This window comes from Xenopus laevis, chromosome 2L (genome assembly GCF_017654675.1).
Source record: "Xenopus laevis strain J_2021 chromosome 2L, Xenopus_laevis_v10.1, whole genome shotgun sequence".
NCBI classification, from domain to species: domain Eukaryota; kingdom Metazoa; phylum Chordata; class Amphibia; order Anura; family Pipidae; genus Xenopus; species Xenopus laevis.
This window is the reverse complement of record NC_054373.1, coordinates 63053932-63075288: the sequence shown is the minus strand read 5'-3', so window position 1 is coordinate 63075288 and position 21357 is coordinate 63053932. Positions and strand designations below refer to the sequence as shown.

At 38.6% G+C, this 21357-nt stretch overlaps 1 protein-coding gene across 11 annotated transcripts in view; it reads left to right on the top strand.

The window, feature by feature from the left end:
• The window catches only part of cuedc1.L (CUE domain containing 1 L homeolog), a 92743-nt gene extending 73576 nt beyond the window's left edge, over window positions 1–19167 (top strand). For 7 of the 11 annotated variants that reach the window (XM_041580843.1, XM_018244771.2, XM_041580844.1 and 4 more), the window contains 5 exons: window positions 25–120; window positions 10651–10744; window positions 13193–13251; window positions 13823–13892; window positions 17061–19143. In XM_041580843.1, coding sequence (XP_041436777.1) covers window positions 25–120; window positions 10651–10744; window positions 13193–13251; window positions 13823–13892; window positions 17061–17067 — 326 coding nt within the window. In that variant the 3' untranslated portion in view covers window positions 17068–19143. Of the gene's footprint in view, window positions 1–24; window positions 121–10650; window positions 10745–13192; window positions 13252–13822; window positions 13897–17060 lie in introns of those variants that run through there. The other 4 variants (NM_001086219.1, XM_041580848.1, XM_041580850.1 and 1 more) reach the window with 4 other exon arrangements.
• The last annotated feature ends 2190 nt before the right edge of the window (window positions 19168–21357 follow it).

Sequence of the window (21357 nt, the reverse complement as noted above, 5' to 3'; positions counted from 1 at the left end):
TAACAAAATACTGTTATTTTTCAGCAGATGAATTCCAGGCCATTTCAGGAAGTTGTGATTCTAACAGTACTGTATCTGAAGATGCCTTATTTAGAGATAAATTGAAACACATGGGCAAGTGTAAGTATCTTAGTCATCTTTTATCATTTCAGAATACAATGTTGTTATTTGTAACAGGAAAGCTTCATTGGTTTGTGACCTTCACAGGCACACAGGTTATCGCTAACCCTGGAGTCATTCTTTCAATCTGAGCTAGTACATTTGGCTTATTTTCCAATATTTTTCTCAATTCTTTGGGCTGATGATACATTTTGAAATCCATGAGTGTTTTGGCAATTTTTGATGTGTTGTGAAAGAGCAGATCTATCAATGTATGCCCATCTTAAAGGTGATCTAAGATCTAAAACATGTTAACAATTTAAGAGAGCTTTATATTGCTAGGCAGCCTTGGCTTAGCAGCTCTTTTTGGAGGCCCACAGTGTCAGAGTCCCTAACTGTCTATGCACAGTCTATATTCAGGTATCCCTTGGGTTACTGACTCCCAGATGAGCCAAAAGATTGGAATTAGCAGTCTAAAAATGCAAATATCTCAGAAACCATAAAAAAAAACAAAAGTGCTAAGAGAACCACCCTGAATAAATTTTCATAAATTAATGTTTTAGATCAGGGCTGTCCAACTGGCGGAATGCGGTCCGCGACCAACCCTCATGTGGCCCTCCACATCAAAGTCTGCCTGCTGTGTCTGTTTACCATATGTAAAATTTAAAAGGTATCACTACAGAGATTAATTGGCCCCTGCATTGTCTAAACCTCAAATTCAGACTAATCCCCTGCATTGTTCACACCTGTTCACACCTGAGATCCCCCTGCATTGTTCACACTTGTGACATCTCTATTGTTCACTCCCCTAAAGCTCTGTACTGTTCACACCTGGGACCCAGACTGAAACTGCCCACATTGTTCTCCTGTTCACACTTTATTCAAAATGCTAATTGAGCACCAGCACTGTGTCACTGTATGTAGTACATATTAGACTGGTCCTAATTTACCTGTCTCCTGCTCTGTTCTGCCTTCCCTATGCTCCCTGTGTGTGTCATACTTTGGTATTTGTTCTGGGGGTTTGTTAGCATTTGAAAAGCATTGTAAGTGGCCCCTAAGGTGTTTAATCATACACTGGGGTACTGTATTATACACAGGGGAGGAGGAGGCATATGGATTTATGGGTATGTCTTATATGACTTAGCTTTTTTCACATATGAGTGACATCCTTGCCAGGGCAGGCACAAGGTAGTTTGGCACCCTAGGCAAAAGCTTCAATCAGTGCCCTGCATTACCATTTCCCTCCTTACCATGATGGTTTTTAAATAAAGAGAGCAAGAAAGTGTACAACATTTTTACATTTATATTACTGCCCCCTGTACCTGTGCAAGCAAGCTCAGCAGCCATCCATCATACAGACCTCCAGCAGCCATCATATTGTCCCCAATCTTTACCTGTGCCAGCAGCAGCCAAAAATAAATCTGATCACATCATATTGTCCCCAAGTATTTATGTACCTGTGCCAGTGCCCAGCCCAGCAGCAACAGCAAACATATGGGCCCCAAATCTGTACCTGGCTGTGCCAGCAGGAAGCTTCACACTTTACAGTAATAGAATGAATGTCTTCAGTTCAGTGCAACTGTGCAAGGCTGAGAGCAGCGAGAGTCACACCAAGCAGGCCACCAGCTCTCTGACTCTCTCTGTCATCACATCAGTGACGTCATTGACGCGTGTATGCACATCACGCTGCACAGCACAGAAGGAGCTATTACTTGCTGGCAAGAGGGAGAAGGGGAAGGAGATAGATCCCACCCAACTGGGTGACCATGATTACTGAAACAAATTATTAAATAAACGCTTGATGCCCCTCAATGATGGCACCCTAGACAGCCGCCTACTCTGCCTACCCCTAGTTCCGGCCCTGATCCCTGCAGTGAGCACCAACCATTTGTTTTTTTGGTGTGCTATTAATGTGGACATGGTCTTGCGGTAACATGGGTGTGGTTTAAAGTGCGTGTGGTCTAAAAACAGGGAGTGGCTAACACTGGCTTCCTTTATTGGCCCTCCACCATGTATATTGGAAAAATTCTGGCCCTTGGTACCATAGAAGTTGGACAGCACTGTTTTAGATGTTTAGATCCAGTTTAACTAACTTTTAGCACACAATGAACAAACAAGCACCACTGTCTTTACTGCATTCTTAGTCACAAAGACATTGTATGAGGTTTGCACCTTCTGAAAGAGTCTAAGCACTATATTGCAAAGCAAAGATACTTGACAGGTTTTCAGAATCCAAGTAAAACCAATACAGCATTATAAACCACATATGTTAACCACTTGGTCACTGAGGCACTGTTTCCTTACATGCACATATGTTGCTTTCTGTTTAGCACCATGATTCCCTTTGCATTATTAACAGGGAAGTTTAATAAACTCTATTTATAAGAAATTTCCCTTTAATGCATAGACCCTGGAATGTAGCTTCCAATGGTACAACCCGAGGATGGGGCTCTGCTCTAGTGTAAAGTGTATTAGGCTGTTCTATACTGTGAGTGTCTCAGATAAGCATATTGCAGTTCACAGGGCTACATTCAGTTTGAAGACATAAACATGTTTTATGAAAACTTCAAGAAAACTATTTGGACCTAAACAACTTTCTCATTGAGTTCATGCCCATAATAGGATGTTGTTTCTAGACTGAAACAAATCTTGCTTTTGAAAGTACTCCAGTAGATGGCAGTCTTGATTTAGCCTCATACTCTGGAATATATGGCATTACATGGTGAATTAAGGAATTAGATATGGAGTTATTTTCTGCCCATAGTAAATTGCTAAGTAATAACTAGATATTATAGTGCAAAATATATCTTCTTTAATAACAGTGAATGGAACAGAAAATAAAGGTATTCTCTCTATAGGAAAACCAAGGCTGAAGAAACACCAGTGTAGCAGTTGCTGGATAAATCAATATATGCTAGGATTGTTACATACTGACTTTTAGGGGCCCATTTATTAAACCTCAAATTTTTCTGGTCAAGTTTCTAAAGAGGAAAGCTAATTTTTAGAGGAAAAAAGAAACTTGAACTTTTAGAGATTTATTATACCCCAAAGCTGCTAAAAATCTCAATCTGAAAATACTTAATCTTAAACCTGTCGAGACCATGTAGAAGTCAATGGCAGATGTCCCTGAAGATGTTTCTTGACATCGTGATCCGTGCTGGTTTTCATGCAATAAGCAATACGAGGTTTTTTTTCCGAGTGTCAGTTGTACGATTCAAATTGAAGCTTGAATTTGTCACAATGTTTTTTCATTTTTTCAAGAAACATTATTGATAAATTAGTTCAATTTGTGCATGGGAGTTAGATAGACTTTGTTTTAATTTAAAAAAATTGATAAACTAAAGTTTTATTAAATACAAAACAAAGATGTTTTCAGTTGCAAGGAAGATATATACAGTATTTATGGAAGGCATCATTTAAAATCAGAGAACTTTCTTGCTCTTTGATCAGCAGATTTTCAGCAAGGTTACCGCTCGGTTTACAACAATCCACTGCATTATTAACTTCCACTTTAATGCAGTGCCTTAAAAAACCTCAGGTCTGGAAAATCAGGTCTATACTGAAGTCTGTACAGAAATTGTTTCTGCTGAATTAAGCTATATAACCACTCCCCCTTAAATAAGAATCAGTTATGCTCTCACACTTTACAGTTTTGTGTGGCAATTAAATAGATTTGCATCTTACAAGAGCTGAACACCCTGTTACATAAATCAGGGGATTCTGATTATTATTTATTATATGTTACTCCAGTCAAATGCAATGGTAAACAACACTACCAATTAAATATAAAGTACCACATGATGGTTCCAAAGATGTGTATTGTCTTCTCAATAGACAAGCTAAAACTAGATTGATAGCTGCCATTCAGTAGAATGCAATGGATTTTTGCAAATGTATGTAGGTTTTGCTCCCCTTTTAGTTTAGCCCCAGTATTGGGATGTGTCTGTGCAGGGTTGGAAGGGGGGAGCTGTTAACCTTCCCAGGTCAGGGCCGGAACTAGGGGTAGGCTGAAGAGCCACCTGCCTAGGGCGCCAGGCACGTACCTCTAAAACCATCTTCTGCCTACCTCTAGTCCCTGTTCACTGTCCTGAGCAGGGCAGTGCTCTCTCCTCCCTCCCCTCTTTGGCTCTCCCCACCCATCATACGTTCTCCCCTCATTCCCCTCTGCTACTGCACATGTCGCATAGGTTGCAGTCAGGTGTGATCACGTTCTAGTTCAGACGTGTGTGGGGGGAGTGGGCTGGCCAGCTGGGTTGTTTAGGGTACCTTGTCGTCTTGGCCCAGCATTATCCCAGGTAAAGGGATGCCTTGGAAGTTCTTCATTGGCCAAGGGTGTAAATGGTCCATAGCAATATGAGGTTCTGTCTGTCTGGACCCCACTTGCTGGAGAGGGTGGGTGGTGTTTAGGACCCTGGGGTAGGAAGCCTCCATAGAAGAAGTAGATTGAAATAGAAAGAGTGAGGTTAGCTCCTGTAATAGCTCCCACTGGTAGCAGGAGTCAGGTTAAAGGTACGGAGTACCTTTAATGATTTAATGATAAATTGCGTCAGGCAAAGACAGGGCCTGACCAAGCCGACAGTGCGCCCTAGGCACCCTGTTGGTTACCCCCACCCTCCCGTGTGTGTGCACGCACCAGAGTGAATGGGCAAGTGAAAGTGAATTTGACCGTGAATGCACAAGAATGAAGAACAAGGAGGGGGGAGTGATGGAGGTAGGGGGGAGTGACAGTGGGAGGGAGAGAGTGAGGCCAGAGTGCTAGAGGGGAGGGGAGGAGAGAGGGAGGGAGGCAAGATCGGCGGGGTAGCACACCCTGACTAGGGGTAGGCAGAAGGACCTTTGAACAGGTACCTGCCTGGCACCCCACATCCTTGCGCCCTAGGCAAGTGCCTCTTCTGGGCAAAGACATCACTTCTGGAAGCAGCCTGAGTGCAGACACAAGGGAAGGGAACGCCGGCTACCCTACCAGTGGGAGTATAAAACCCAGCTGGTCAACTCTAAATCATGAAGTGACTGATTTTAAAAGCACAATTGTAAGTGCATTACTTTATTTTATACAAATAAAGGTTTTACGCTATGGGTTACAGTATGTGCCTATGGGTTAACCTTAATTTCAGACTGCTGTGTGGCAGAATGGAATATGCAGCATAGACAGCAGAAGATGTTTTGGACTGGGGTGGGCAGAAAGCAAAGGACTGGCAGGTGCTGCAAAAGTCATAATATATTCAAGGTTGTTAGAACAATGTTGATTTGTTGTATGGTCTAGCGCAGGAGTGCCCATACTATACTGTTGTCCCATTATGATCTACATCCTAAAACTAGTGATGGGCGAATTTGTCCCGCCCTTGTCCCTGCGACAATTCGACGACGCAGGCGAATCTTTGCTCTAAATTCGCAAATTTATTTGCTGGCGGCGAAACGGGCAAATTGGCCACGGATACATGCCTGGCGAATAAATTCGACCTTCACTACCTAAAACGCATTGTTAGCATTCTGTTCCATGGAAAATATTATTAAAATAAGTTACCTATTTTGATGGGCAAATTGAAAAGTGTTAGTCTGTAAGTAGACACTGGCTACACAAGGTGTTGGTGGAAGCACTTTTAACCCGTGAGGGTACAAATTAGGGATGTACCGAATCCAGGATTCGGTTCGGGATTCGACCAGGATTCAGCCTTTTTCAGCAGGATTCGGCCGAATACTTCTGCCCGGCCGAACCGAATCCTAACTTGCATATGCAAATTAGGGGCGGGGAGGGAAATTGCGTGACTTTTTGTCACTAAACAAGGAAGTAAAACATGTATTCCATTCCCACCCCTAATTTACATATGCAAATTAGGATTCGATTTAGTATTCGGTCAAATCTTTCGCAAAGGATTCGGGGGTTCGGCCAAATCCAAAATAAAAAGTGGATTCAGTGCATCCCTAATACAAATATTCAAAACTGTTTCCTACACAGTGAATGGGGTTCTCCTGCAACTAAACACTTACGGAACACAGAATAAAAATTGACACAGGGTACAGTTAGCCTTGTGGTGCTGATCATACTCAGATATGCATTGTGAACCAAAATAGAGAGACTGTGTGAAGATCGGCAGAAAAAAGGACTGTGAAAGCTGATTAACCCATTTGTGGTTACTTGATTGGTACCTTTAATGAATAGCATCAATATGGTGTACATCAATACACTGCTATTAGCCATTCAGGTATAGTTCCAACAATCTTCCCCAAATCCAACTTGATTTGACCTTTCATGCTAAACTGGATGTGTTTAGAAGAGCATAAAGGCATTATTCCCAAATTTCATTCTAAATGGACTTTACTCTGAGCTCCTTATCCCTTGCTCTAGTTCTACTTTGGGGAGGCAATAGAATTGCCACTTGGCTGGTAATTTTGCAGCTTGACTGGTAAAAAATTATGCCTGATGACTATGTTATTAATAAGAATCAAAGATAAAAATATGGGGGGGTGGTATTTTTCCCAGGAAAGGTGGGAGTGCCACATGGTATACTTCTTAAAGGAGCTAAGCACAGTTGTGTGAGCTAGCCTATGACTGTCACAGTTAGTTTTCTGAATATGTAAAGTGTGTAAAGTAAAAATTGCATTCCTGGTCATTGATTTTTTCCCCTCTCCTTTGACTTTCTGCCTTTTTATTTCCTGCTCTAATTCTCAGTGTGCTATTTTCTGATCTTGATGCTGCTCTGTTTTACCTTGCCCTAGATCTGTTCTGGAAATATGCTCTTGCCATGTTTCTTTCCAAACTGTATGTCTTGTGCTTAGTTCAGATTTGTTCTTCTTTGTGCAGTTCTGGCATCTGACCTCCTACTTGTCACTGATATTTGTCTTCTGTTCTCTGGCCTGATCACATGCGCTTATTGCATAGCTGCCATCTCTCTCCTTGATAGGCTGAGACTGTCATTCTCCTAACAATGCCCCTTGCAGATTATAAAATTGACACGTAGTGCGTGTGAATGTGAAGAAAACTGGGACAGGGACTCATGTGAATGACGTATAATCACATAGGATGTGTTAGGATAATATAGGATAATAATAATTAGCGCTTCTTACATAGTTACATAGTTAAATTGGGTTGAAAAAAGACAAAGTCCATCAAGTTCAACCCCTCCAAATGAAAACCCAACAGCCATACACACACCCCTCTCTACTTTTAATTAAATTCTATATACCCATACCTATACTAACTATAGAGCTTAGTGTCACAATAGCCTTTGATATTATGTCTGTATGCTATAAACCACCTCATATGTGTCGAGTATGAAGCTCAGCTACTCCTGCAGATACAAGAGGCTTCACAGCTGGGTCAAGTTGTTGCTATGGGCGACTTCAATTATCCAGACATTGACTGGGGTAATGGGGTTGCTAAGACAGAAAAAGCTAGTAGGTTTGTAAATATGCTGAATGACAACTTTTTATTCAAGAAAGTACTAGGAATAACTCTTTTTTGGACCTTGTAATAACTAATAATACTGAACTCATCTCTAACATTTGTGTGGGTGAGCATTTAGGGAATAGTGATCATAACATGGTCTCCTTTGAGATTCTGTTGCAGAAGCAATTCTATAAGGGAGTAACTAAAACACTAGATTTCAGACGTGCAAACTTTGACAGTATAAGGGCATCTCTGCAACATATTAAGTGGGAAATGTGTTTCACAGGGTTAAACACAGAACAAAAATGGGAAGTCTTTAAAATGCTGCTTAATAAACATACTTGTCAGTATATTCCACTTGTAAGCAAGGAACGTCGTTGCAAAGCAAAACCTTTTTGGTTCAATAGAAGCATTGGTGTTGAGGTGGGTAAGAAAAGACGTGCTTTTAAGGCTTTCAAGTTAGCTGAGAAGGCCGAATCATTTATAAGGTACAAGGAGGCCAATAAATCATGCAAAGAAGCTATAAGGCAAGCTAAAATTGATATAGAAAAGGATATTGCAGCAAACGGTAAAGAAAATCCAAAATTAATTTTTAAATATTTTAATAGTAAAAAAATTAAGCAGGAAGGGCTGGGACCCTTACTATCAGAGGGGGGTCAGCTGGTTGATGAAAATAAAATAAAAGCGCAGATTCTGAACTCATATTTTTCATCTGTCTACACAAATGAGTAACCAATAAGTGAAGGTCTGATCCATTTTACTGTGTAAAGGTATGATCCATTATCCGGAAACTAGTTATCCAGTAAGCTCCGAAATACAGAAAGGCCATCTTCCATGGACTCCATTTATCCACATAATCCAAATTTCTTAAAATGATGCAATTCTTCTCTGTAATAATAAATCAGTAGCTTGTACTTGATCCAAACTAAGATATAATTAATCCTTATTGGAAACAAAAACAGCCTGTTGGCTTTCTTTAATGTTTACATGATTTTCTAGTAGACTTAAGGTATGCAGATCCGTTACCAGAAAGCCCCAGGTCCCGAGCATTCTGGATAGATTAAGCACAATTTGTAAAAATATATCAGAAACATTTGACCTAAATAATCTCAGAGTTCTATCTGCCTTGTGAAGTAGGATGTGACACTGTGTCTGATATTTGTTAGATACTGTATGTCTAATGTTAAAGCTCTCATGAATCTGGGACACAGCTCAGATGGATTCATGGAGGTTAATACATCATGTATTAACTCCTTAATAAGTATTTTGTTTTCTTTAAAGTTCATCCAGAAGAGGGCAGTCTTGCTTTAAATGTAATATTATTGGCATTGTTGGTAAAGTATCTGAAAACGCTGTAGAGGCTTTGTTGTAATTATGTTCTTTTCATGTATTTGAACCTTAAAGGAAAATGTTACCCCCAAAATGAATATTAAAGCAACAGGTTATATCATATTAAGTGGTATATTAAGGAATCTTACCTTCTATGCCAAGGTATACTGGGTGCCAACAAACACAGATGTTATAGAAATGCAGACTTTAAACATCAGAAATGCAATTACTAGGGCTGCACTGATTGTAAACTGACTTTTTAGCTTTTCTAATTTTTATGCAACGCTAGTGCATGGTTTAAGTGTGTGTTCTATTTCACAGTTGGTGGATTTTCCTCAGGCAGAGAAACACCTGAAAGGCCCATAATCTGGCAGTAGGGGGCATTTAGCAAATCTCCTTGAACAAGTGCTAGAGCACCAAGGCCAAGGGCACACACAGTGTATAATCCATTTTCCTCTGTTACTGGATGGAGCGCATGACAACAAATCTGTTTTTTATCCTCTATGTACAAAATGCAGGCGGAGAAAAGCTGACTGTGCCAATGGCCTAGTAGGTGCTAAATCAGCCCTAGTGGTAGTGAATTAAAGGGAAGCCTATACCTTGCACTGATGCACAAGCTAGGGGGTGTCAAAGTGGGAATATGGTTTTAGCACCCCCGAGGGCACCAGGAATACAACAGCCTTGAAAGCAATTTTTGAAATTAACGTTATATGTCTTTAAAACATCAGTTGGCTGTTTTATTTAATGGAATGACATTAAAGAGGTCACACACATGCAGCTTTACCTTCCCTGTCATGAATTACTTCATCAGTCATTCCATTGACTTTTGACCGCACTTGCTGCTAATGTCAATGCACAACATATTGCATTGACCAATGTCAGGCTCTGGAGGCAAAGCTCATAAATTCAGTCAATGCTTGTTTTTCTTCTGATATCAAAATCTATTTGTTGTCTTATCTCAGACTTGTTCTCCTTACCCCTGTGATTTAAAGGGACTATATTCACCAGTATTCTACATGAACTATATATATATATATATATATATATATATATATATATATATATATATATATATATATATATATATATATATATATATATATATATATATATATATATATATATATATATATATATATATATATATATATTCTGCCAAGTCTTGAAAAAACATATTTACTTTGTTTTAGTATAAATAAAAGTATAAATTGATTGCATCTTTGTTTTACACTTAACCAATGAGCATTTCCCTGATACCACATTGTCAAATGCCATGATGATCTGGTATTTGCAAAACATGCATGGGTGAGCTTTTAGAACATTGCCTGTTGATTCTTGTTTAGGCTATTGCTGAGGTACCTCAAAGGTTGTGGTTGCATTCTTAGAGGGTCAGATTTAGTAATCCATAAATGAGAGAGAGGAATTGGCAATTGTAGGCCTTTCTTAACAATTGTATCACTGTTAGAGTATGGCGATATATCCTAAAGTTGTTGGCACATTCTTTTAGTTAGCTGGCATAAGTGTTATGCTTCTAATTTACCTCTAAGACACAGATGCACCCTTCTTTATAGCAAGCCCCTTCCCCCAGGGATCCGTGGACTTCTTGTGTGACATCATGATTTTATTTTAATTAAGCCTACTGCATGAAAATGTTGAACAGCTTTAAAGAATTCACTTTTTATCTATAATAGAAATTCCCTATTAATATACTTTAATTTGCTAGAAATTATATACGCTGTGCATATATGGATGCAAAGTCATGACAATTCGAGTAGGGCACTGTTGTATAAATTCCCTATCAACCAAAATAAATGTATTTTTTTTGTGTTTATCAGCTACAAGGAAGAAATTGTTTGAAATCGCCAGAGCTTTTTCAGAGAAAACGAAAATGAGGAAGTCGAAAAGGAAACTTTTGCTCAAGCATCAGATGTATCCTTTATTAAAGCTATATTATTGGCTAAACAAGGCATTATACTAAAAATCAAATTTTAGGCTAATTGTTCGAAAGTCCTGCATTGTAAAGCTTTATGCATATAACATCCAGCCTGTTAAAACAACAGAGATCTCTGCTTTTATAGAAACCTAGACATCCAGTTGCTGAGGACTGCATTGTACAGTTCATTGATTCCGCAAGCACGTTTTGTTTAATATGACAGTAATCAACATGACCTAGATTGTAATGATGGGTGAAAATTTTCACCAGGTTTTGCCACAAAGAAATGCCCATAGACTCATGTATTGTAAAGAAAAAAAAAAAAAAAGAGTTTTGATGGCTTGGAAAAAGTCACTGAAACTGGACAGATTCGTCCGTCACTAATTATAATCACTTCTATTTTTATTTAAATGGGCCGCTGTAATATATGGTACTTATCTAGTTTCCTTCTTATAAATTACTGGGAAACCACATTTCCGAATGTTATTGGCGCTATAATCAGTTTCTAGTAAAGGTTGTCTGCACAATAATTTGTTTTCTTTTATATATGCTTATAGTGGAGATTTGCAATAATAACAAAATAGAGCAAATGCACACCAAAAAAAAAAACCACTAACCCCCTTTATGTAATAAAAGGAACTAAGTTTGCCCAGGACCAGTAACCCACTAATATAAGATATTTGTTTTTAAACATGCCATCTGCTGATTGGTTGCTATGAATTACTGCTCCTGGGTAAACTTAGTGTATTTTATTACATAACCACATAAAAGCAGTAAGGCAATTTTATAAAGGCTCGGTCAAATTTAATACATAGTCAATATGATAAAGAACTGTCTTAAAGTCTGAAATCTAAGTCTATATAAAGTGTAAATATACTTTTAGTATTTGTCATGGTATGCATGTGTTCTGGTTTGTTATTAGTAGGTCTGTAGGTTACTTAGGTGCTTCACTTGCCATTTACTTTAAAGGGGAACTCCACAAAAACATAACTTAAGCTTTTTGAAAAGTAAACATAATTTGAAGCAACTTTGCAATATACATCAATTAAAAAAACATGCACACATTTCATGATTTTTAATGGTTTCTGACAGTTCCCTAAGCCTAGCCCCCTCTCCTGCTGATCTTTCTGACTACTTTGCTGAGCTGACTGACTACTGTTACTTTGTATCAACAGCCAACATCCTCAGCCTGCATCCTCCAAACCCCACAATTCCCTGTACATGTGATTTCAAGAAGGAACAGAACATCATAGTGCAATGCATTGTGGGTTATGTAGTTCCTGCATGCTGTCCCCATGCTGTTTCCCAAAATATTGTGTATACATATTGTACTACACTGGTTCTGTGTACTAGCCTTCAGTATATACCTTATGTGGTTTATGCGAAGTGTTGAATGGTGCATCAGGGAATAGCTGCCAGAATGTTTTAAGCTTTTGGATCAGTGCAGTTGGACATCTATTTTCTGTACATTTACAGGCAATTTGAATTGCTTTTTATGGAAAGCAATTCTTGCATTGTCTCCAAGAAATGCAAACAAATTGCCATGCCTGACATGCTGAGTGCATTTATGTTCATCTTTGGAAGAGAAGTACATCTCTTCCATTAATACTTTTACTTTGCATGGCCTGTAAATTTTAAGGAAAAGTACATTTAAAGTTGAAAATTGGAAACAACTGGGATGTGTAGATTAGGTTAGAAGGACAAGAAAAGGCTTTCATTAATATGTGTTCCACATTCAGCAGAGTCATGAGATATATCGATTATTAACATGATGGACACATTCTAGGCAGAATTTTGGCGACCTGTTAAAATTAGGGAGGCAATTCAGGATTTAGTTCAGGATTCAGGCTTTTTTAGCAGTATTCTCGGGAATTCAAGTGCCTGGCCAAATTGATTCCAAAACTGTAAAATCACATGCGCAGCACCGGGCCCCTAGGCCCTAGGTTGTAGCGCATGCCCACAGTACCTCACGCAGGCAAAAGAGTGTTGGCGTGCAATCACAGGAGCACTGGGCAGCAGCGCGTTCCCATTGCTCCCCATAGGGCGGCATGCCGCCCCGAAAAATGTGCCGCCCTAGGCACAGGCCTCAAATCCGGGCCTGCACGTGCATTTTTGTCACACATACAATTAAGCTGCAGTTTTTTTCCACGCCCCCTGTGCGTACAGTTCTTCTTGCTTTTTCCCTACCCAGATTTGCATATGCAAATTAGGGTTCATATTTGGTCCAGGACTCATGAAAGATTTGGCCGAATCGCAAAACAGTGGATTCATTGCATCCCTAGTTAAAATGAGTGTGTTGGTTGAGGAGTATACTTAGGCAGTAAGTTTCCTTTTTAAGGTGGCTTTATTTTTCTACTGGTAATATTAAAGTTCAGTATGGTAATCTAACCCAATGCAGCTGTTATAATAAAATAAATAATTTTTTTTCTTAATGAAAACTTCAGCCTTGGAACAGCTGCCTCCACAGCAAACCTTCTGGATAATGTTGAAGTTCATTCATGCGGTAAGCACAGTAAACCCAAAAACCTGTTGTAACTGAACCTTTGTTTTAAAGTAAAAATAGTTTGCCTAGAATTTCGGTGCCAATGGCTGTTGAACACATCTATCATTCTTAGCCAGCTTCTTGTTACAGTCACCTGCCAACTGGTTGAGTATATTGAGCTGCAGTAATATTATTACCTTATTATTTACCTGCTAAACTAAAACAAAAGAATGCTGTACACTTACAGCATTGAAAACCGAGGTTTAGTGTCAACAACCAGAGGAAATCTACTTGAAAAAAGTGGCCCAAGCAGTGGCTCAAGCAGCATAAAAATGTGGTACATACTTACCCCAGATGTTGCTGTAACACATATTCAACTGCAGGAATTGAATATTTACATACAAAGTACATTTTTATATATAATTTTATATAATATATATTTTATATAACATTATAATATAATATTATTTTATATATATATTTAATTTTATAGGCTTTTTCACTAAATGATTTTGTAGGACTTCATAGCAATCACTGTTCTAGATTTCTATTGGTTTTCTGAAAGGGAATTCACATCTTCAACTTTTTGTAGATGAAGATGCGCAGACAAAGTCAAGACAGCAGAGCCGTGAAGAAAATGAAACACTGAAAGGACAACCAAAGTAGGTTTTCTTGTAATATTTACAAGAACTAAATGCCACCTGGTCAGTATTTTACTATTCCAACTAGTAAAAAATACTTTGTAGTGTTTGTAGTAGGAAGAAAATACAGTGGTATGGAGGCCAGGATTTATTTCCAAAAATTTGCCAATCTTGTAACAAACTAAAGGTGGCCATTCACGGGCAGATTGAATAAAAAGAACCACTCGTTGGGTGATCTTGCCAAACAAGCAGGTCTTATAGTGTATGGCCACCTTAGTCGGTAGCTTTTATTGACTAGCTTATATTATTAATATATATTATAAATGGTTATATTATTATTGATCTAATCAATTATATCTTTTCCTAATAAGTCATGGCCAAAGCCCAACAGTCAGACAATATGGATTACACATATATATTGCTTGGATCTAGAAAATGCCTTACCTGTACCCAGATGTACTTTGTGCTTCTACTGGACAAATGGAAATTAAAATTATACCACAGATATTATTTAAAAAACACTAGTGGCAGTTACATTAAAATGTAGTGCATTAATGCATTAAAACTCACATAGTACAGAATACAAGGGAACCTGCTCTGTTGTTTCATAGATGAAAAATTCTAGCAATCAGGAATCTGTCATCAATCACCCATTTTTAGTTTGACATTTATCCTTTCAGGTTAAAGCCTGTGTCACCTCCCTGGTCACCATTTCAGTGATAACAATACACTACAATTATGTTGATCTAGTAAAATGAAAATTTCAAAATAAAAAATAGTTTTTGCATGCACATGCTGCAGCCCAGTTATGTATACCTTGTTATATTGAGAGGCATATAAAAGTGTGTAAAATATGTATGCCACAAAAGTAGTGTAAACATAATATAAAATAAATGGTGCAAAAGGCTCCTATGTTGGCTTTATTTGTGAATTAAAGGAAAACTATACCCCCCAAACAATGTAGGTCTCTATAAAACAATATTGCATAAAACAGCTCATATGTAAAATCCTGCTTCATGTAAATAAACCATTTTCATAATAATATACTTTTCTAGTAGTATGTGCCATTGGGTAATCATAAATAGAAAATTGCCATTTTAAAAAATAAGGGCCCGCCCTGTGATCGTAGGATTCACTGTAGTCACAAACATACCAACAAACCATACATGTTAGGTCACATGAGCCAATTAACAGACAGGGGCTCATTTATTAACGCAGCGCAGCGCTAAAAAGAGCGCAGTGGCCAGACATTTGCCCAGCGCATGCGAGTATTTAATAATGTAGCGCACGATACCTTAACAGTGCGATTTGTGCGCTAATGTAGACACAAGACAGGTGCGACGTGTGAAACTGCGTATCAGCTGTCGCAGTGCTTATAATAAATTGTGCGCACAGGAAGATACCGCAAAGGTAAGGATTAGTTGTGCTCATGTATGAATGCGCTGCTTTAATTAGTTGCGTCACATATTGCGCATATTGCGTTCACTTAGACGCATCTGCATTTGTTTCTGTGCTAATATTTGTTTGGTTGCAAAGGTGTTTAGCCTACCTGATACCCTTAAAGGAACCTTGGTCAATATAAACATGTTGGGTGGAAGGCGTGGTTAATATGCACTTTACAAGGGTTGTTCATCTTGAATATACTAGCGCAGCTGGGCAGGAATGCGCATTTTGAAGAGCGTTACTATTACGCCACGAAGAGGCAGGCGTAAAAATTGTGGTGCTGTTGCCCGGGTGCAGTTTTGCACATATACAGACGCAAATCTGCGACGGCCGCAGTGCAAGCGCATTGTAGCCACGCCCACAGCCACGCCCCTAACAACCACGGCATCGTTTGCGACATAAATGCCCAATCTTTTGCGCAATGCGCATAAACAAAACCATCGCAAAAGCTCTGTGTTATGCGCAATATCACGCAAATATATTAGCGATCACGCTTGTGATGGCGCAGACAACCTTTTGCGTCCACTTATGCGCTGCGCTGCTTTAATAAATGAGCCCCACAGTGTTGTGTCTTTTGCTTCCACACTTCTTCCTGTTACAGTTAGAGTTGTAGTATTTCTGGTCAGGTGATCTCTGAGACAGCACAGAGACCATCACGAAATGGTGGCTCAAGGCAAGAGATGTAAAAGGGCAATATTTACTTAAATATATATTCCAATTTGGTAAGATTCTTTAATATGCCACTTAATATGATATGAACTATCTGTTGCTTAAGTGTTCATTTTGGGGGTATAGTTTTCCTTTAACATCATGCATCATGATTACATGATTTCAGTAAGGTAGTAAAAAAAATTGTGCTTAAAAGGTGGTGTAAAAAGCAATGTAAATATGATAATGCTCTACATGGTTTGTATGTGTCTTTTTTAAGAAGGCTAATGTCAGCTGTCCATGTATTGGCAGTGGAGGAAAGTATAGGAAGGCATTGGCACAGCAATGTGCAATGATGTATCCATCAACCATCCCTTAGGATGGCGTGATTCAGTTTAAAGTTAACTTTTATTGTGTTACAGAATGTCCAGTTCCTAATACCCTTGCAGTTAATCTTTATATTTTTTCTTTATAGTTTTTGAGTTATTTGCTTTTCTATTCTACCTCTTTTCAGTGTTTAAAAGGGGGTCACTGACGGCAAAAAAACGATTGCTCTGTGAGGCTACAATTTTTTTGCTCTTGTTACTTTTTATTACTTAGCTTCTTATTCTGTCCCCCTCCTATACTTATTCCAGTCTCTTATTGAAACCACTAAGTTGCTGAAATACCAGGCTGGAGAGCTTCTAAACAAAAATATAATATACTGAAAAACCAAATTCAATATAAAGACCAATTGCAAACTGTGTAAGAATATCACTAAATTACACTACTGTACATTAAGTTAATTCAAAAGTGAACTTTCATAGGTATGAAAAGAAGGACAAAGAAAAATCATTTGAGGGCAATGACAGACCAACACCTGTCTCATACTGTTCTCAGTGCATTAACCTCTATTTTCTTTAGTCTTTAATGTATCTATCAACAACACTCTGCAAATAGAGCTTGGCTTTAGACTGAAGGGTGGGAGAAATAGGGGTAGGATAAGAAGAATAGAACATGTAGATAATTATCATTTACTTATATATTTATCAGTTTTTATTTTGATTAACCAAGTATTGAAATGAATCTTGTTTTAATTAATGCTCATTTATATTTCAGGTCCTAATTCCAGGCCCTTTGTGAAGAAAACTGCTCATCAAAGCAAGAGGAAATAGATTTGGATTTTGTGCTTCAGTTACTTTTCTTTTCTTTGTACAAACACAAATACAAGGCACAATTTTTTAATATGTCATAATTGCAGCCAAACCGCAATATTTGTAGCAGTCATACTGCTGAAATATAGTGGTAAAATGGCACAACATATTACCTAGATCATTTTCATCTGTATTATTTTGTATTTTATTTTGTCAGGGATACAATTCCTCTTTCTGTATGAAAACAAAAATATTAAGGAAATTTCTGTGCACAACACAAAAGCTGTTGATTTTCTTTTGAATAACACGAAATGACCAAGTGCAATAAACAAATAATTTTTATGTTATATGTTTGTGGGGGAAGAAACACTTGTCTTTATCTAACCCATAGGCTTGCAAACTCTGGGGCTGCCCCCTAAGGGGCTTGAAGGAATTTATTAGGGGCACACCTGAAGGTGAGATTTGCCTTGCATACAGTATGTATCTGCCTTACTGGTTAGCTGTGGTGCTATAGCAGTGTGGCTGTCAACAGTATTTCCAGATATCTGTAACTTTGTGGGACCTGACTAAATGTTAGACCATAAAGGAAGGGCTTCAAGCCTAATAATTTGAAACCCTTTGATCAGATGGGTGTTTTGTCATATGCCGCTGTATAAAGCCGTGATGATACAACATCCTTGACTTGACTATTCACAAGTGTAAAGGGAAAGGGCAAAAGAAAATTACTCACTCAAGTAGCAGAACTGCTGCTCCCTCTCCTATAAGAAGAATCCAATAGAACGTTTTTTTACAGCATTATAAGATTTTGATATTTATTTTTTTAACAGTTTTTTTTGTGCAGGATTTATACAAAATCACTAAAGACTTTTACTTTGAATGAATGTTTATTATTTTTCTGATAATAGTTAAGACTTGTTTAAGTCATTTGAAGAATAGTCCCAAAGGGTATGTAAACTGGGTTAATTTCCCAGGCCCTGCTCTGTAGCAATGTATGGGGTTCCAGCCTGCACCATTGATTTATCTTTTGACTGCAGGTAGCCTGTAGTGGGGAAGGAGATCACCTTTTGCGTAGTAAGGTAGCATACAGTGTTGAACTGGGGACCTACCAGGGCTGCTGCCTCATGGGCCCCCACACCCTTCCGGGACCCATGCCCCCTCCTGTGCATTCGTTTTCTTCTCACAGCTGCAAACGGGACCAAGGAAGAAGCTGCATTTGTTTCAGACAAGGAGCGGGTCTCTGACCAGTCTGACCCTGGTGGCATATAACATTGACAATGCAACCATTTGCACCAGGAGGAATTAATTCCTAGAAAGGCTTAGCCTCCCAAAAAGATGCCAGCTGTCCTGTAAATGCAATCTATTATTATCCTCCCCAAACTACAATTTCACCTTCCTCCCCTGCTTTCACATACATTGCTGAGCATCAGCTGGATGCCCACTGGTTGGATAGTCCTGTATAGTTCTGGCCCCAGACAGCCTTTATTTACTGAGGCCTCCTGCCTTGATCATGAACAGAAACATAGTGGGTGAAGTCAGCAAAATATCTCTGTGAAACAAAGCTGTCTGTTTTGTGGAATCTTTTTACAAAAGAAGGTACTGTAATTTCCTTTTAACAATCCTTTAAATTATAACTAACAACATGTATTACTGTATAAATAATGAAATCACCTCCAACATATCTCGTTTTTTTAATTTAAAATTATCCATTGTAATAAAAGCTTTTTGAGAAGGCAGGCCCAGATTTGTGGAGAGGCCACAGAGGCCCAGGCCTAGGGTGGCGAAATTTGTGGTCGGTGGGCGCTAGGACCACAAGGCCTCGGGGCGCCGTTGATGGAAATCCGGCCCTGTGAGAAGGGCTTCTTCAGAACAAGTATAAAACATGTAGTGACTATATATATTTTGTACTCATGGTAAAATAAACTAAACTGATTGTTTATTATAGTAAAGTAAAGAGCATTGTCACTATGGTTGCATCAGAAACAGACATTTATTGTATGTATCATACGTTATGCAGTATGGTGTCAAGACAGATTTAGATTTGTAAAGTATTAATGAAATGTAAAAAAAAAAAAGGTTATGTATTATTCAAATGAAATAAAAGTGTTTATAATAATGCCACAATTATAGCTATTTATTATCTTGAAGTAACTCTCACTGGTAGAGATTTTTAGAAAAATCTTCAAGAATAGACCAGGCACTTAGGTTAAATTACACAAACTTTCTGGAGACACTCTAATGTATGCACACCTTTATATGCTAAATACATATTTTGAATGATTTCCCACAAGTGTGTGTGTGTGTGTGCGTGCGCTGTGTCTGATATTGAAAATTTTGTATTGCAAAGCATGGAGCAGCTGGGGACAAGGTTGCACCAGCAGCATCTGAAAGGAAAGGTTTGCTGAGATTTATAAGCATGATATGCTCATATTTATAAGCATGATATGCTCATATGGGGCCCATTATCCGGAATAGTTGATAGACAAACAGTCAGCCACCTCTCACCACTTTAATTCTTATGTAGAGCGACCAGGTGCACGTCAAATGGTGTCCACTTCCACCAACTTCAGTAATCCAAAAATCATAGTAGACAGCACCAGTCTTGAAGATTATTTAAAAAAGCCTTTATTGTTACTTCATGGCTTTATCCTCTGAACAAATGCTTTGTTCAGATGATAAAGCCATGAAGTAACAATAAAAGCTTTTATAAATAATCTTCAAGACTGGTGCTGTCTACTATGATTTTCCCATTATCCAGAAAACCCATTATCCAGAAAGCTCTAAATTAGGGGATCACCATCTCCCATAGACTTCATTTTAATTAAATAATTCAAATTTTTATTTCGTTTTTCTCTGTAATAATAAAACAGTACCTTCTGCTTGATCCCAACTAAGATATAATGAATCCTTATTGGAGGCAAAATAATACAAGTAGGTTTAATTAATGTTGCATAGGTGGACGGTGGTGTGGCTAGTTCCCAACCACTCTCAACGTAGATAGGAAGGATTGACAAAATGGGAAAAACAGAAGGTGGAGAGCTTAAAAAATTGTGCATTTTGAGCTTTAAAATTAGCAGTGGTGACTATGGGTGTAAACCTTCTCTGTGAGCCATGAATATAACTGCTATCCACCAGTTTCAGTTTTTAAAATGTGTTTTTTAGGGTAAGGCCACATGAGGAGATTCGGGGAGATTTTGTCGCCTGGCAACTAATCGCCTCCTCTTTTGAGCGACTATCTCCCCGAACTGCCTCAGTATTTTTCCCTATAGGCTACAAAGAAAAGTCGCCTGCGCTAATGCACACGCGAAGTTGCCTCACTGACTATTGAAAACGCATCGCCGCGTGTGCATTAGCGCAGGCGACTTTTCTTTGTAGCCTATAGGGAAAAACGCTGAGGCAGTTCGGGGAGCTAGTCACTCAAAAGGACGAGGCGATTAGTCGCCAGGCGACAAAATCTCCCTGAATCTCCTCATGTGGACTAGCCCTTAGGGTAATAATCTGCACTGCTTGGAAGGCTGAATTGCAGTGAATTGTAAGTGTATTTGTAAATTGGTGATGGCAGTGTCTAAGCTTGTTTAATAGTTGTATACTAGCAATGTGGGGGTCAAATTTTTTCAGACTGGCACCCAACCCGAGCCCATCTGCACCACCTCCTTCCCTTTATTTATAGGCCTGCACCACCCTGCAATGACATCACAAAAGGGACAGGATGAGCATGTGCCTATAAAAACTGAAGCAGGAAGCCGGCACTATAGGGTTGAGGGCAGGGAGAGCAGGCAGAAGAGCTCAACCCGAACCCACCATCGACCTGTGAGTATCAGGCCGGCCTGCACGCTATTGTATACAATAAGGATTCAGATCTTTAACTGAAAATTTAGAGTTTTTCAGGATAGTTTTCAGTCAAAATGCAAATTTTCATATTTTTTTATAAAAACAAACAAAAAACTTTAATTTTTTCGAGATTTAGTATTGGGATACTGGAAATAGCTGGAATCTGAAAACCCTTGAACCATTTGAAGATGTTTGGAGCCTTCATGATGTTAAGGTTTTTGTTTGGTGGGTTTCAATTATTTTGAGCAATTCAGGTTTTTCACCCCAAATTCACTGATTTGAGTTGTTTACGTTTGAGTTTTTTTTTATAAATTAGAAAACATTATGTGAGTTTATTCATAAAGCTCACAAACACAACCTTTGATAGTTACATAGTTACATAGTTAAATTGGGGGTTTTTTTTTATGATAACCCCATAAAAGTTAAGGTTTAAT